This window comes from Hippocampus comes, unplaced genomic scaffold, assembly GCF_001891065.2.
Source record: "Hippocampus comes isolate QL1 unplaced genomic scaffold, H_comes_QL1_v1.1 scaffold174, whole genome shotgun sequence".
In the NCBI taxonomy this organism is placed as follows: domain Eukaryota; kingdom Metazoa; phylum Chordata; class Actinopteri; order Syngnathiformes; family Syngnathidae; genus Hippocampus; species Hippocampus comes.
The window spans coordinates 9424340-9440945 of record NW_017805983.1 but is presented as its reverse complement, the minus strand read 5'-3'; the positions used below and the strand labels follow the sequence as shown (position 1 = coordinate 9440945).

At 42.6% G+C, this 16606-nt stretch overlaps 1 protein-coding gene across 1 annotated transcript; it reads left to right on the top strand.

Moving 5' to 3' along the window:
- The first annotated feature begins 2783 nt into the window (after window positions 1-2783).
- Window positions 2784-15925, top strand: asxl1 (ASXL transcriptional regulator 1). The gene is made up of 12 exons (XM_019891036.1): window positions 2784-3146; window positions 5578-5660; window positions 6969-6971; window positions 7683-7800; window positions 9926-10103; window positions 10293-10459; window positions 10626-10710; window positions 10824-10990; window positions 11293-11389; window positions 11798-11903; window positions 12065-13016; window positions 13090-15925. Exons 1-12 carry the CDS (start codon window positions 3090-3092, stop codon window positions 15568-15570), a joined length of 4494 nt encoding a protein of 1497 aa, XP_019746595.1. The 5' UTR covers window positions 2784-3089; the 3' UTR covers window positions 15571-15925.
- Window positions 15926-16606: the final 681 nt, after the last annotated feature.

Genomic DNA, 16606 nt, shown 5'->3' with positions numbered 1-16606 from the left:
TTTACTCATGATTTCAGCCCTTACAAACGCTTTGTTCAAATTACAATGATAATGTCTATACAAGTGGAAAGGAATTTGGAATGTTAGTTCTTTTCCACTTACACTGTCCTTCCCTGCATTTTGATTTCAAGGACATTATCATAGTGCACTGGTGTTTTAGGTCGTCTTAAGGTGGTATCTCACTGAGCAACTAATGCTTGCGTACAAATGTTGGATTCAGCAACTTTTTGAATATTGATGGGAATCAGCCTCTGTCATTAGTGACATTTTTGAGATAGGTCAAGGAGTTAAAGCCACCATATAAAATGTTTTCACACTGACATAATTACTGTATTTAAAAGTGGCAGCATCTCCCCTGCCTTTCCTTCTGGTGCGACATTGCTCATGAAAGTAAAATGTGTTCAAGCAGCATGCCTGCCTTCACATGACGCATATGCAATCCCCAGAGTTAGTACTAACGTCACACATACTGAGTTTCCATTCAGTCTGTGCGACAACGTGACAATATTAAAGCATTTGCTCAGATTCAAATCCAAATATTCTCATTTAGCATCCATTTACAACGACGAATTCACATCTCATTTCGAGTCACGACTGATTCATGCATAACCCTTTAATGTTACCTCTCCTTTATTTACACGCCCCTTTATTCTTTTTGCATCATGTTATATCATCTGTATTAATTGAGATACATTTTCTGTTGATTTGAAGCAGATGCCATTTGTCTACGATGCTAAAACTTCAAAGAGCTTCCTTCCTTTGACAAGAAATGCATCCCAGAGATATGGAGCAGTACGAGAGTTGGCGATAAAGTAAAGTGAAGCAACAGAAAGGACAAAATGGGACAGGCGATTTGAAGTTTTCCTTCTGTATCTGTGTTACTCACAATGAACAAACGGCTGCCAGAAAATTGCACTTGTTTTTTTACATGCATGCTGTGATAGCGAGATTACAAATTCAGCATCCCGGTGAGTAGAATGTGCAGTGAAGAGGGTTCAAAAATCTGGACTTCCTGTATGCCAAATTCCAATGTGAAAGGACTTCTTCGTATTCATTTTAAGTAGAAAAGAATAGTTATTTATCAATTAATTTAGTTATCATTTTACTTTTTTGACACTGCTGTATTTCACTTCCACAAAGTCATCAATCCATTACATTTCTTTGATGGAATACACCATTTATCTCTTTCAGCATTGGGGGTCAAAGTTTTTAATAAACAACAATAGCACTGTATTATATAAAAACATAAAAGATTGAAAAAATGAAAATAAATAAACTAATTTTATAAAGTGTCATTACTGTTTATACTGTAGTATCTGTGTTGTTTGTGTGATTTTTTTTCCAACAAAGTGATGTCAGTGATGACTGTTGTTGGCTGAGTCGTTCAATATGAGCGTCTGGAGATAGTTTGTGACATACAGCAGCTCTTCAGGAGTGTTGTCATTTTAGATTTGTGCTTTTGAGTGTTTGTCCTCTTCTGTAAAAGTACAATTGTGGCTCTCCTTGCCCACATCCGACAGCATTAAAGTACCTTAATTGCTGTTTTTCGCCCTACTTCACGAGTGGTTGAGAAAGCTGTACTTAAAAAAAATGTGACCAATCGATCCAAGAAATGCAACAAAAACAGACACAGAGAGGAGTATATTGAAAACTGTCTGGCATTAAAAAAAAAGAAAATACACAGGTCCTCCATTCTGCATGATTAAGCGATAGAACAGGACAGTTTAAAAAAAACATGAAAAAAATTCCATAATACAGTATGTCATGATCCTTATTGCTTTTATAAGACTACAGTATTGCATGCAATAAAGCTTGTGTTTGCTGTGGTGGCCAGGCTGCATGAATAGACGTGAAAAAATAAAATATCGTGTTTGAACGATTGGTTCTTTGCAGGGCTTTGGCGCTGCTGACCTTTGACCTGGTATTCGCGTTCCTGCAAGGCTTGTTGCGCTGCAGCACTCCACAGGCACAGACTGCTTTCCTTGGCTACAATCGCGCTGCCTTTCTGGTGCATCGCCACTATGTGCGTTGCGCTTATTTAGTAACAGCCACCGACGTATTAGCACTGTATTATATAAAAACATAAAAGATTGAAAAAATGAAAATAAATAAACTAATTTTATAAAGTGTCATTACTGTTTATACTGTAGTATCTGTGTTGTTTGTGTGATTTTTTTTCCAACAAAGTGATGTCAGTGATGACTGTTGTTGGCTGAGTCGTTCAATATGAGCGTCTGGAGATAGTTTGTGACATACAGCAGCTCTTCAGGAGTGTTGTCATTTTAGATTTGTGCTTTTGAGTGTTTGTCCTCTTCTGTAAAAGTACAATTGTGGCTCTCCTTGCCCACATCCGACAGCATTAAAGTACCTTAATTGCTGTTTTTCGCCCTACTTCACGAGTGGTTGAGAAAGCTGTACTTAAAAAAAATGTGACCAATCGATCCAAGAAATGCAACAAAAACAGACACAGAGAGGAGTATATTGAAAACTGTCTGGCATTAAAAAAAAAAGAAAATACACAGGTCCTCCATTCTGCATGATTAAGCGATAGAACAGGACAGTTTAAAAAAAACATGAAAAAAATTCCATAATACAGTATGTCATGATCCTTATTGCTTTTATAAGACTACAGTATTGCATGCAATAAAGCTTGTGTTTGCTGTGGTGGCCAGGCTGCATGAATAGACGTGAAAAAATAAAATATCGTGTTTGAACGATTGGTTCTTTGCAGGGCTTTGGCGCTGCTGACCTTTGACCTGGTATTCGCGTTCCTGCGAGGCTTGTTGCGCTGCAGCACTCCACAGGCACAGACTGCTTTCCTTGGCTACAATCGCGCTGCCTTTCTGGTGCATCGCCACTATGTGCGTTGCGCTTATTTAGTAACAGCCACCGACGTATTTTACACACTAGCGACATACACCCGGACGTGGTTGGCGTCGTAAAGGGCCGACAGCACGAGAAGCACTCGTATTGTTTTAAGGCTCCACATAGCCAACCGAGAACATCGTAGCCGTGTTAGCATCTAGCTAAACCGCCACCGTCTTCTTCTTCAAGGCGCTTTGTAGTCACGGCAGGCCAGTGCGGAGGAAATGAAGGACAAACAAAAGAGAAAGAAGGAAAGGACCTGGGCTGAGGCGGCTCGCATGGTAAGCCGTCTATTTTGAGCATTTTGTTAGCTGTGGGGAAGTTGCGTAAGTATTGCTTTGAGGTGACTGCGTCGCGGTTGATTTTGGACATTCCGGGCTAGACAAGCTGGACATCCATCGAAGCTAGCCGCTGGGTGTAGCATTGCTAACCCGTATAGCGAGCTGGCTGTGTTTTGGTTAAATGTCCTTCAGTGCACACTTATTTTCATTGATTGTATGGCTCAAAGGCTAGTAAAGCAGGATGGCATTTCGCCCACCGTGCTAACGAACGCCAGCAGGCTAAATGTTGCCTGTTATATTTAGAGCTCTTTGTTTGCTAGGCTGCCAGCTAGCCACTTTAGCCACTTAAACATCTCGTTAACCCGAATTGTTATGAAGACACCATGGTGGTACGCCACACGAGAGCATTAAGAGAGCGAGCATTACAACCTGAGAAATTCAAGCACGTTCTTCCTATTATTAAAAACAAAAACATGGCCAGTCGCGTTTAAAGATAACGGTGAACGGACATGGGTTTGTACATCCACACGTAAATGGTGCAATCTTTAAAATGTACACTGCTGAACATAAACGAGTAAAGTGTGTGAAAAGCTTTATTCCATTTCTCGGCGACCACGAGTATTTTTTTTTTTTTGTCAGAATTGAAAAGCCTTTTTACCCGTGGGCGTGTTAATGTGAATTCCAGACGTTGCGCGTGTGTGTGAATCAGTGACCCACATTTGTGGGAGTGTTTTGTAGTATGGGTGTAGTGTGGGATGCCAGAGAATGACTCTGTAAGAGGTTTTGTTACAAATCCTTCGAGAGTGTACTTATTAATGTTGAACACCGGACGAGATTTAAGTACAGTCTTACAGATGGGCTTCACTCGTGTTAAAGCAACTACCGGTAACTAAAATGATACTCAAATCAGTACCTTTAACCAGAGAATTGCAGCCATTTGTGGCATTTTAAACGTGGTTATTATTTTGTTGAATAAATGTACTTTAGCAATAACGAGACTTTGTTTTAAACAAAGATAGTTTATTTAATGGTGTACAGATTGATCGTCCAGGATCGTAATCAGGGTTTATCTACCTCCGCAGAGGTTAAAAAAATGTCAGCCATTGTTGGCTTCTGCTGTATGATGACTTATTGTGTTTTCATTTTTATTTAGAGAAGAACTTGATAAGATACAATTAATGCACGAGGTTGATTTTATTTTAAAGGATCGGCCCATCCCAGATCCTCCAAAATTAAGAAACTTGGTGTCGAACCCGATCCCGGCGGATTGATCGTTGCACGCCGAGTTAAAACAACCAGTTTATATTGTTTCCAAGGTATTGTTCATTGTTTTACAATAAAACAAAATTGGACCATTGAAGGTTTATGCTTGGTTATGAAAAAAAATTGGAATCAGCAAAAATCATGATCGGCAGGTCAGGCTTTTTAAAAATCGTGAATTGGTGATCGGCCAGAAAATTGTGATCCTTGCACCCTTAGTTTTATACACTCATATCTTGTATTAGTGTCTGTTCTTAGTGCACGGTGGACCCTCACTATTGTGGGTGGATAGGGACCAATGATGCCCATTGAAAATGCATTGAAGAAAAACAAAAGCACATTGAAGAAAAAAAAAGATTTAACCCAGAAAATTCTGATCAACACTCAATATGTGTTTTCCATGACAAAATGAGGAGGAAATCCAGATGAAACAAAGAATAAAAGTAATTACAAAATAAAAATAGTTGAAAATAATTTGCAAATATGCAAATTCGCAGGTGACGAACTTCGAGTATACGGGCGTCCGCTGTAATTGTATCAAGGTATCTTACTCTTTATCACATTACATTGAGCCTCTGTCTCTGCACTGGTCATCCCCTCCGTCGAACCTATCTGCTATTTGCCATAAAACTCATCAATTAGCAATTTTATGCTCTTTCTGTAACACCCTTAGATGCCGTCAAAGCTAATAGGAATTGGTGTCAAAGAATTCGGGTGAAGGACTGGATCTCAACTTTTTGAAGGTCTCTATTTTGGGGAGGCGCCAAGTTTAGCATAGGTTGTTAGCAGGCGTTATGGATTGTCTTTATGTTTGCATTTGCTGTGCTGAGAGGCTATTAAGAAGCTCAAGCCAACAAGTGTCGCATTTATAGTATTTTGGGTGGTTGGAAAGGCAACACGCCTACTTCCTGTGCATTTTTTTTTTTTAATCAAATAATCTATAACATATTTTTATGGTAAATATAAAATCATCTTGAAGTGCTATTCCGTGTTGGGGTAATTTGTGGTATAGCTATAATTTGAACTATTAAGACAAATTATTACAATCATTTGAGGCACTGTCAGTTACGTGTTTTTTTTTCGCTATTTGGCAGCTGGACTCAGTGCCCGTTCTTAATTTTGAAACATAGTTTTCAGAGTGTGCTTATGAATGGCCCCTCTCTTTTTGCAGGTGCTGGAGAACTTCTCAGATGCTCCAATGACCCCGAAACAAATTCTTCATGTCATTCAGACCAAGGGGCTGAAGGAAATGCGGTCAGCAAAACACACATGCACAGAAATTTTATGTCACCTGGCCTGTTAAATTAACCCAGGAATATTTTTACTCAGTGTATGTACAGTATGTCATAAAAGTGACTACACACCTAACATTTCTGTAAATATTGTCTTCCATTTTTATGGTGCAACACTGGGAAAAAATGCTATAATATAAATTAATGTAATTAATATGGGATTTCACGGGTGCCGAACTGTGAATATGCAAAAAAAAGAAAAAAATGATGCCAGTATTTGATTTTTTACTTTTACATTTTCATTGTTTAATAAAACCCCTGCTTCACAGCCCTGGGATTTATCTGCTGAAACATTGCTTCTCAAAAGTAGAAAACTGGTCCTTCAAATAAGTCATTGATTATCAAAATTGATCCGCAAGGGAAAAAAATGTTATTTCGGACCTTGAAGGGTGTATACACTTTTGATATCCCATATACTGCTGCTTCACTAAAGTACTTGCCTTTGTTTACGGAAAGAATGTGCAATATTTATTGTCCTATCCCTGTGGCCTTTCTTTTTCATATATGGTTGATTAATTCTTGTGAAGATATGACTAAATATCTGACATGTTATTTTTGAATCCCTGAAATGGTATTAATTCTCTACTTTCTAATTGCAAAATGTCTTTGGTGCCAAACTTTTGGCATGTTTGGAGAATTCCATCCATCCATTATCTGAACCGCTTATCCTCACAAGGGTTGCGGGCATGCTGGAGCTTATCCCAGCTGTCTTTGGGCAGTAGGCGGTGTACACCCTGAACTGGTAATGGAATGTATGAAAAACATTTTAGTACATTATATTCTTTTACTATGGGTGTAATACAAAACAATTTCAATCAGAAAATCTGTTTTGATTTAACCAAATTGAATTGAAGCATCTTAATTAATCGTAGTGCACCCCATGTATCGAGATACATATCGAATCGTATCATATTTTATGAGATGCACACTGGATAGAAATTGGCTTTAGAGTGCTTTTACATGTTGTTACTTAAACATGAAAAAAGCTACAGCCGTAACATACCGGATCCTAATCCCACAGAATCGTTTCGCTTGAAAAATGTATCGCTCTTGAAACTTCTCGGACCCCATGTATCCAAATGCTCCAAATGTGTATCAAGTCGTCTTTGTGTTTTTGTTTGAGTCCTCCAAATTGAAACTGTCTCAATGTTCTCTGGTTAGTTTGAATGTTCTGCATGATGCTATGATAACGTGTTTGTCAATGTGGTTTTAACTCAGATTTTCTTTTTCATTTCAATGGACTCTTTTCACCCGTTGATGCACTGAACAGAAGGTATGTATTAGCAATTGTTTACAAATCTATTACCATATGTGTTCTGCTAAGACATCACACTAAACCTTAGGACATAGCTTATGCTTCAGAAGCAAAAAAAAAAAAAAAAATTGCATCCCTGTTCCAAAACTGTCAACAAGACATTCACCTTCAATATTAAAATAGCGACAGATTCTGTGGACATACAATATGTGTTTATTTAGTTGCGATATTTCATTTTTATTTTCAGCACTGCAGAAATGCATTACGTAAAATCACAGCAGTTGGCCCCTTTCAGACACAACCGTTGCTGTATGTTGTACATGTATATTTAGAAGCAAGTGTATAACTCAAAACTCCTCATCTTGCACCGTGACATTGAGCTGTCATCTTGGTGGAATTTTCTTTAAAAAAAAAAAAAACAAAAAACAGTCACAAGAAAACAATTACTAACACGGGGAACAGGCACGAGACATGCGATCGAGTGATATCAATCAGTCTGGCTGCGGGTGGCACAAAATTAGCTGGAGGCGGCTGCCGCATCATTTTGATCGCAGGAAAAACCTTGATTTTATGACAGATGCCCATGGTTAACATGACAGTATGTATTTTCTGTAATTTTTCAAAGCGTTCACGACCCAAGGTGACACGCTGTTCTCGCTGCACTGTTTTCTTCCCCCCCTAATACTCAGTACCTGTGATACTGTTTGTATTGTGTATATTTATCCACAGTGGTACAGCACCTTTGGCCTGCCTGGTGACAATGCTTCACTCCCAGGTGAGGGGAGATCGGGTAAAGAACAGCATCTTCTTTAAGTTACCTGGACGGATGAGCCTATTCACTCTAAAGGTATGTCAACGGCACCGTCCTCCCACAAACATTGTTTCAAAATATGAATCACACTTTTTGGTTGGGTTTTTGGTTTAGTTTAACAGGCGTTTGATCCTTGAATCGCCGAATAGATATCCTGGTTCAATTGGAGCAGGTGTTTTAAACAGTCGTGCTCATCATGCTGTTCACATTTTGACATCATGGGACCCAAGACGGCGCCTAACTATGACTCAACAGTACCTTGCCATTGTGATGCTTCAAACAAGACGTTCTCAGACGGAAGTGGCCCCTGAGCTTAGAGTGTCACAGTGTGTCTTCACCAGGTTGCAACAGAAGGGATGTTCACACGGCACACATTTGCATCGGCGCTGCACCGATGTATTTTGTTGCAATATATCTTACACCGGTGTAAATTTTGTGGAGCATTCACACGTATAAAGCTGCTTCAAACATGCATTCAGTCATGTGTACAATGTTCTGATTAAATGACTTTTGTTAGATTTATTAAATGCAGAATGCAACAACACATATTCCTTCAAAGTAGCCTGTAAGATTAGCTGCCCACAAGTCACTGGCAATGAAGAGTATGACTTCTTGATCCATTACGCAAGTTAATTTCACATTGAAAGTGTCGTATTTTCCAAATGGAATGGAATCTTCTGTCTCATGAAAACTCCACCCTCCGGAATTTCGGGCCAATCTTAGACTTTACCGAGTCACATTTTTTGGTGGTTGCGCACAAAATTGCATTAGACTAGTGACTGGAAGTTAGCACACCTCTGTAGCCCAAATGCGGAAACGGTCTGTGCATATAGTGCATCCGCTTACCAATGTGCACGAATAACACATTATGTACATAACTGAGTGTCAAAGCCTTGCTTAGCGAGGAGCCTACAGAACTTGAGTTCGTATTGTCAATAAGATCGGGAAACCGGGAATTAAGAGTGCACCATCTTTGATTAGTTTTCTAAAATCTGTGTCTAATCTCTCCCTTTCCCGATTTACACCAACCGAGTGTTTTTTTTCTTCTTCATGCCATTCAGCGGAGTATGTAACATCCTGGTTTTCCACCCCCAAATAATATTCGGCGGACCAGGAATCTTTTTTTTTTTCTTTTTTCAAACGAGTCAGTGCAAATTGTCGCCTCAATGTCCCATTCTTCGTTGACAGGAGTGGCACTCGATGTGGTCTTCTGCTGATGTTATGCGTTCAGACATACTCTTCTACATACTGCCTCGGTTGTAACAGGTGGTAATTTGTATGATTACTCTCAACTTGAACCTGTCTGGCCATTCCCCTGTGACCTCTGCCATCAGTGAGGCATTTTCAACCAGAGGACTGCTATTTACTGGTTATTTTCTATTTTATGGACCATTCTATATACGCTGGAACCCTAGAAGTGGTTGTATGCGAAAATTCCAGTAAATTATCAGTTTCTTAAAATGCTCAGCCGAGCCCGTCTGACACTAACAACCATGCCACATTACATAACACACAAGTCACACGAATCACCTTTTTAACTTATTCACTTTCAGATTGTCCTGATCACGTCCACATCCCTAAATGCATTAAGTTGCTTACATGCAAATGACTGATTTCATACTTGTGTTCAACGGCAGCTGAACTTGTGCTACTGATACTACACAACGTGTACATAAGGTTGTGTTCTGTATAATAGCAGTGTTTAAAAAGTCAGAAAATCTCAAAATTCCTTTAGTAGTCATTTTCAGACATGAAAAATTGAAAAATCGTTGAAAGGGAACATTTTACTCCAAAATTAAAAACAAAAAAAATAAATTATTGTATATTCTATTGCTGGTAGGCTGTTAAAATAAAATGGCAGTATCTTGGTTCCCACAACACCAACATTGGGAGGTCAACCCAATTTTAGGATCTTAATCTTGACATAACATGTAAATGACTAACATGTTTGATTTTTAAAATGTTTTGATTTGGAATAGAATTTGCAGAATTACCAATTAAAGTGTATAGAAATACATGTACTATAAGGATTTGAGTTCTACTCACTTTTTAAACACTGTACTTATCCATGGTGTCTATACCTGTGTTGTCTGTTAGTTTCGGAGATGAGATGATTGACTTTCCCTTTACCGGTACTTTTTTTTTTTTTAATGATCTGTAGAAGAATGCCCTGCAGTGGACAAAGACTTCAGAATCAGAAACACCATCTGAGCTGGTGAGCAGTGCTGCTACCCCGACCTCCAGCAACACCACCCTCACAGAGGGTGCAGCAGTTGGCCCCATTGAGACAACTGAGCAGGAAAGCTGCAACTCCACAGAGACCACCGCCTCCAATTCGGGTAACATTACGCGCGAATCACAAGTTTAAATCATTGAATTAAGACTGGCAAGTGAGTCATCAATCTGCATATAGCAGCAAGCATATTTTATTTGTAAATGGCAATTACGGTATGTGTGGCACGAAGCATCTACTGTATCTGATTATGCCAAATGGTTCAGTAAGTCTTTCTCTTTGTCTGGCCTTACAGCCTTGGCCGATGAAACTTCCTCCAGTGTTACCGTCTCCACGGAGCTCCAGTCTGTCAGCCAGCCTCAGACCCGCCTCAGCAGAGCAGCAGGATTGCAGGGACGGACTGACAGTCAGCAGGTCCAACATGTTCAGCACACCCAGACCAGACTGAGCCGTTCCCGACAGGTCAGACCTTTCTCCAATAGAGGCTGCCCAATTTGAGTGGCTATGATAACACTTACATCTGTCTGCCTGTGTGGGCTTTGAACCTCACATGATCAGAAAGACGCAAAACATTTTAAATGTGGAATTTTCACTTCTTGTGTCCAACCCTTCACCATCACTGCCACAGTCAGGGCGGCAGCGGAAGAAAGCAGTCATGATGCCACGTGTTGTCCTCACTCCTCTTAAAGTCAATGGAGAGCATGTACCCCCAGGTAAGACTTGCCCTTTTTCTTCGAATAGCAATACTCGGGTAATGTTCATGTCACTTACCTTAAATCAGATGATTGCAATAGCTAATAGTTAGGTGTGGTTTTGTTGTCTTTAGGACCGATGAAGCGCAGCCGGGGAGGGGTAGATGTGGACTTTGAAACACCAGGGTCTATTCTTGTCAACACCAACATAAGGGCTCTCATTAACGTGAGAACCTTCTCAGCCTTCCCAGCCCAGTCACAACAGCAGCTACTCCAACTTCTGCCAGAAGTGGACCGCCAGGTAACCTGTTTCCTTCTTAAGACTGCCATATTTCCATATTCTAGTCATTCAGAACTTGGGATAGCATTTAAACGATTTTGTGGACCAATGAATTGCCATCCCCTTCTTCAAGAATGCTGACTACTCAACACTGCCTTGATTGTACAACGTTAGTCCACAACACATCAAGCACATTAGTTATGCCCAACCTTAAGTACTATATATTGTTTCCTTTGAAGCAATATAATCTTGATAATGCAGATTTGTTCCTTATTTCTTCATTTGTTTCCTATATCTCTACATTTTGTCTGCTTTCCATGAAGATTGGACCAGATGGAATGGCCAGACTGAGCAGTTCGGCCCTCAACAATGAGTTCTTTACACATGCCTCCCAAAGTTGGAAAGAGAGGTTAGCTGAAGGTAAGTAGTGCCTCCTCAAGGGAAAGAAAATGCTTTAGGCCTGGAATGAATTAAACTTTGCAAAATGATTTATTTTTCTTCATTTTTGCACCTATATTTGAGCATTGGTAAAACTTGTACCTTACCTTGGTGAAGGATGGTGGTGGGAACATATCAAAATATTTACCCAACCTTGCAGCTGGTTTGATGGCTTAATGATGAAACCAATAATCTGCAAAGACTGAATAGGGCTTACAAGACAAAATGTGTTTATGGTTGGGATGGTAATTAACTTAGTCCCTAGAGTAGTACAAATGCTGCCTAGTGTGAAGAGCTAAGGTTTGAATTTCCCACCAAAGAGAGTATCTCATTCGTCACACAATTTCAGTGTGTCTCTTTTGAACATTCTCATGTTCGATATCTTTTTAGGAGAGTTCACTCATGAGATGCAGGTGCGATTCCGGCAGGAAATGGAGAAAGAGAAGAAGGTTGAGGCTTGGAAGGAAAAGTTTTTTGAGGAGTACCATGGACAGAAGTAAGAACCGGATCAGTCCTGATAGATTTCAATTTGACTGCGTGCATTCATTTTGACTTTCTGCTTTTCTTGTGTAAGCCACGTCAATCATGGTTGTCTTGCCACTGCGGAAATGTTTCAGACTGTATTTTCATACTATAATGCTGAATGTGTATCTACAGGTCTGGCCTGACAAAAGAGGAATCTCTCAAGCTCACAATGAGTGATGCGAGTGAAGTTGCAGCAACTGTCCTGGACAGTGACAGCGTCTCCGTGGTGTCAACCGGTGTGCCCAAGAGACGCAGTGTAGGTCGGCGGAGGAGAGATGGTAGGATGAGGAGACGCACCCGAGCTGATCTGCGCCGCAGGGCACGTCGGACCCTCTGCAAAACCAGCTCTCCAGTCCTACAGTCTGCAGAAGCTGCTGAGAACGCTGCTTCTCTGGAAACCTCGACGGTCTCTATTGGTTCTCCAATGTCAGAAAGTACGGTTATTCAAGGGGAGGTGGTGCTCCAGGCTGAATGTGACGAGGAGCTTCCACCAGACAACGTATCCATTGAGCCAAAGACTCCCATTCCTGAACCAGTCCTACTGCCAGCCCCAACTCCAACACCTATTCCCAGCCCAGCATCCACCAGCGATGACAAAGAACCAAACATTTCAGGCTGTCTGCTCCCCGAAGAGGTTGCACCTGTATTAGCGTCCACCTCATCCTCATCGTCGTCGTCTTCCTCCTCTGACTCGTCACCTTCGTCCTCACCTTCCTCAGCTTCTGATCAACAGGGAGCATTTACCACTGGCCTGGACTCTTCATCCTCCTCTTCAGTGTCGTCTGGTGCCGCTGTCACTACGGATCACCTGGATGACACTGCGTCTGCGGTCACCTCAGTCACAGGGGGAACTGCCACCAGCAGCCGGGAAAGCAGCCCCTCAGATAGCCCAGCAGGCACCCCTGCACCCAGCGCTCAGCACAAGGAACAGAAGAGAAGGCCCGACGAGACACGGGCCTTCTCCAGCTTCCCCGAAAAGAGGCCACGGTTGAATGACCAGCAGTCCTTTCGTACCACAATTGACAGGGTCCATTCAGAGAAACCGCAGCCGACAACGGAGGAACCCAAGGTGCCTCCAATCCGGGTAAGAGCCGGTTTCATATATGTGCAGATACAGTTACACTATGAAACTTACTTGAATGGTTTCTTTGCCACAGATTCAACTGTCCAGAATCAAACCGCCCTGGATCAAAGGGCACCCCACCTACCAGATCTGTCCCCGCATCGTGCCCCCTGGAGAGGCCTCGCGGAGGTCGGGGTCGGGGGGCGCGAGGACGCTCGCAGACATCAAAGCCCGCGCGCAGCAAGCCCGTGCCCAGCGGGAAGCCGCTGCTGCTGTTGCAGCCTCTGCCGACGGGCCAGGGCCGAACAGGGTCCGGTTGCGGCCTGCTGCTGGGTTACCGGATAGCAACAGTGGACAGAGAGCACAAGAACATCCAGGGCCGATTGAGCCAGGAGGAGGAAGTGGAAGAAGGGGAGGTGGTGGGACACAGGAGCAGGGAAAGACTTGTGAAACGAATTCATCTGGAACACAGCTACAGCGTCCCAATGTAGAAGGCAAATCCCTGCCTTTGCCAACACCCCCTGCTACCTCAACCTCTGTGTTCTCGGAGCACCCACAGACACCAAGTCCTCCTCAAAAAGGGGTGGGAAGGATTCCTGTGGCCGAGGAAGCATTCATCCCAACATCATCCAGTGTTCAAACCCGTTCCGACAGACCTGCGGGGCCAGCAACAGACCCCCCGTCTCAAGAGACTGACACAGTGGCAAATTATGCCATTTCACCGCTCGATAGACCAAACAAGATTGCAGCTTCTGATACTTCCCCCTCAGAGAGGCTCGAGCCAGCAAGGGAAAAAAGGCTACTTGCTCCAACCTCCATCCCAGATTCTCTTCCCAGGTTTGGGGCTCAGGGTGTGGTTGTCCAAAAGCTGGTCAGATCTGTGACGCCTGTGGAGCTTAAACACGAGAAAGAGAGAGGCTTAGGTAGTGTAATTAAACACGTTTCTCATCACGAGGATTCCCAGGACACTGACACGGACTCCGCCACAACACAACAAGCAGAAGCATCATCGCCTCATGTGGACTACTCAGGCAGGGATGATGAGGCTGGGACTCATAGTGATTCTACAGAAACCGCTTCAGACTGTGAGACTGAGAGCCAGGTGGATGAGCAGCAGCCTGACCAAGATTGGTGTTCCCAGATGAGAGGCCACAGAAAGTTGCAGGAGACCATTTGTAGCCCCCCACGGAACCACCAGCCAGTCATCCAAGCCCATGAGTCCAGTTGCTTTGGTCAAACAGTCATTCAGCCTTGCTTTCCCAACGGTATGACTCATGCTCCACAAAGCCAGACCTTTTCCCAAGATCGGCCATCTCAGAACAACATTGTTGTGAAAGTTGAACAAGTGGATGATTGCCAAAGCACCAGACAGGGTTCTGCTGAAGATGGGTATAATGGACAGATTAAGGCCTCAAGCTATCCTTCAAGTATTTCTGGAACCTCAAAGAAAGTGTCCACTTCCACTAGACAAGTGTCCAGTGTGGAAGCCAACAACCCTTTAGTGACCCAGCTTCTGCAAGGTAGCCTTCCCCTGGATAAAGTTCTACCCCCACACTCTGCCGACAGGCTAGAAATCAGCCGATCGGTAGGACCCCAGCGAAGACCCTGCAACAGGGCCGAAACGGGAGCTCAGTTACCTAACTCTGAAGGAACCGTTGCCTCTCAAGTCAAGTCGCAGAAAAGCTACCCGGTGTCATGTTTAATGGCGACTCCAACTACATCACAGTATCAATCCCAGCAAGCTTCTGGAGCTGTCCCGGTCATCACCTCACCGCCGTTCACTACGGCCTCCTCCATCACCTCTAACCATATTGTTGAGATGACAATTATCAAAGAGTCATCTGTCCGTCAGCCATCACAAGGAGCTATTCCAGATAGGAGTCAGTCTGCTCAGAGGACCATACTGAATGGCCCATCTCCACCTCATGCGGACCCCTGTCCCACAGAAGTTGTGCCTCGTCTTAAAATCAACTGGCGATCCCCCCAGTCACAGATTGCTCTTGCCAACCAACAAGAGCCAGCCCCTGCTCCCAATGTAAAGACTGAAGTTGGTTCAAAGCCTTCTTGCCAGGCAATTGCTAAAGCATCTGTTGTTGTTACCAAGAAAGAGCCTGTGAGTTCTGTGGATGGATACCCCAGTGGAGGAGCGATGGAGGGACTGCTTAATATGGAAATGAATTTGTCTCGGATGGCCAAAAATGAGCTCAGCAAAGCTCCGTACTCCTCCAGTTATCACTCGTCGTCCTCCTCCCTCCCCTTCCAGCTCTATGGAAAAATCTCCAAGCAGGGTGGGGGTCTCGGAGGTGTCAGTTACACCGCCAATGTATCCGTCATGGACAATAGCAGCTTTTCCCGAAACATGACCGACGGCGTGCTGCAGCTGCGGCCTCGGTTGGCCTCCAGCCAGGCCACGCTCAGCATCCAGACCTTTACTGACAGTACGGCCGAAGAGGTGTCGCTCAAGTGCTCCTGTCGCCTCAAAGCCATGATCATGTGCCAGGGCTGTGGGGCCTTCTGCCATGATGATTGCATTGGGCCCTCCAAGCTCTGTGTGTCTTGTCTGGTGGTGAGATAATGTCAAAGAGCTGCAGTTACCTTGGCAGTCTCTCGGGTAGGCTGAAGTCCACTAAAGTGGTCGGACAGGCAAGATTTGCCTTGTATATTATTACTTGGCTGTTTGTTTTTTTTTTTTTGCACATTTTCAGATGTTCTTTTTAGCTGTAATTATATATTATTGATATTCTTTTTATTGACTATTAATATTATTATTTTGAGGCATGGTTATTTGCTAACATTTTGGTTATCACGCCTCAAAAACATTTACCTCATCATGTTCCACCAGTCATTATTAGGTGGCCATTGTTTTTTTTGTTCCATGTTGTCTGTGCAAAGAAATATTTTTTTAACCATTAAAGGAGTAAAGAACAGTACAGTATTTTGTTTCAGTCATTTCAAGTTGTCGATACAGTATTTCAGCGTTAGTTGTAGTGATAGAAAACAGCACTGTCTTAAGGCTGGCATAATTCAAACCAAGATTCAATGAAGCACTCTCTTAGTTGATTTAAAAAAAACAATTCAGTCATGCAGACCTCCACAAGGGTGACCAATCGTTTCAAGCCCATCTGACTCACTGGCTTCAGTGATCCTCTTGAGTCCAGTAGGTGGCAGTAATATGCATTAGAACAGTGACTGCGACTGTCAACGCCCGCCCAGGTCGAGTGGAACATCTCACCAGTTTTGAGGACATAGGTAGTTTGAAACTTCTCATCCAACAGATAAGAAGTTGAAACATTACTTGCTCCATAAAAACACACGCTCCAGGTAGATGAACAGTGTTTTGTTTATTTTCTCGAGAGCTCTGTGTTTTGTTAGTTTTTTTTAAACCAGAGGTTGAAATAAAACGAAGGACATTGAGGGAAGTGAAAGGGTGATTGTTCATTTTTTTTGTATTAAATAAATGCAGGCAGTTCATTGTTCAAAAAATTGAACAAGTCTATTCTGGTTTCATTCCATCCATATCCTCCGAGAAAAAAGTTCTGAGAAGAGCACCTGTGCATTTAGCACGAGTGTGCTATATAAGTGCTGCGTGGATAACCCCCATTACACTACGA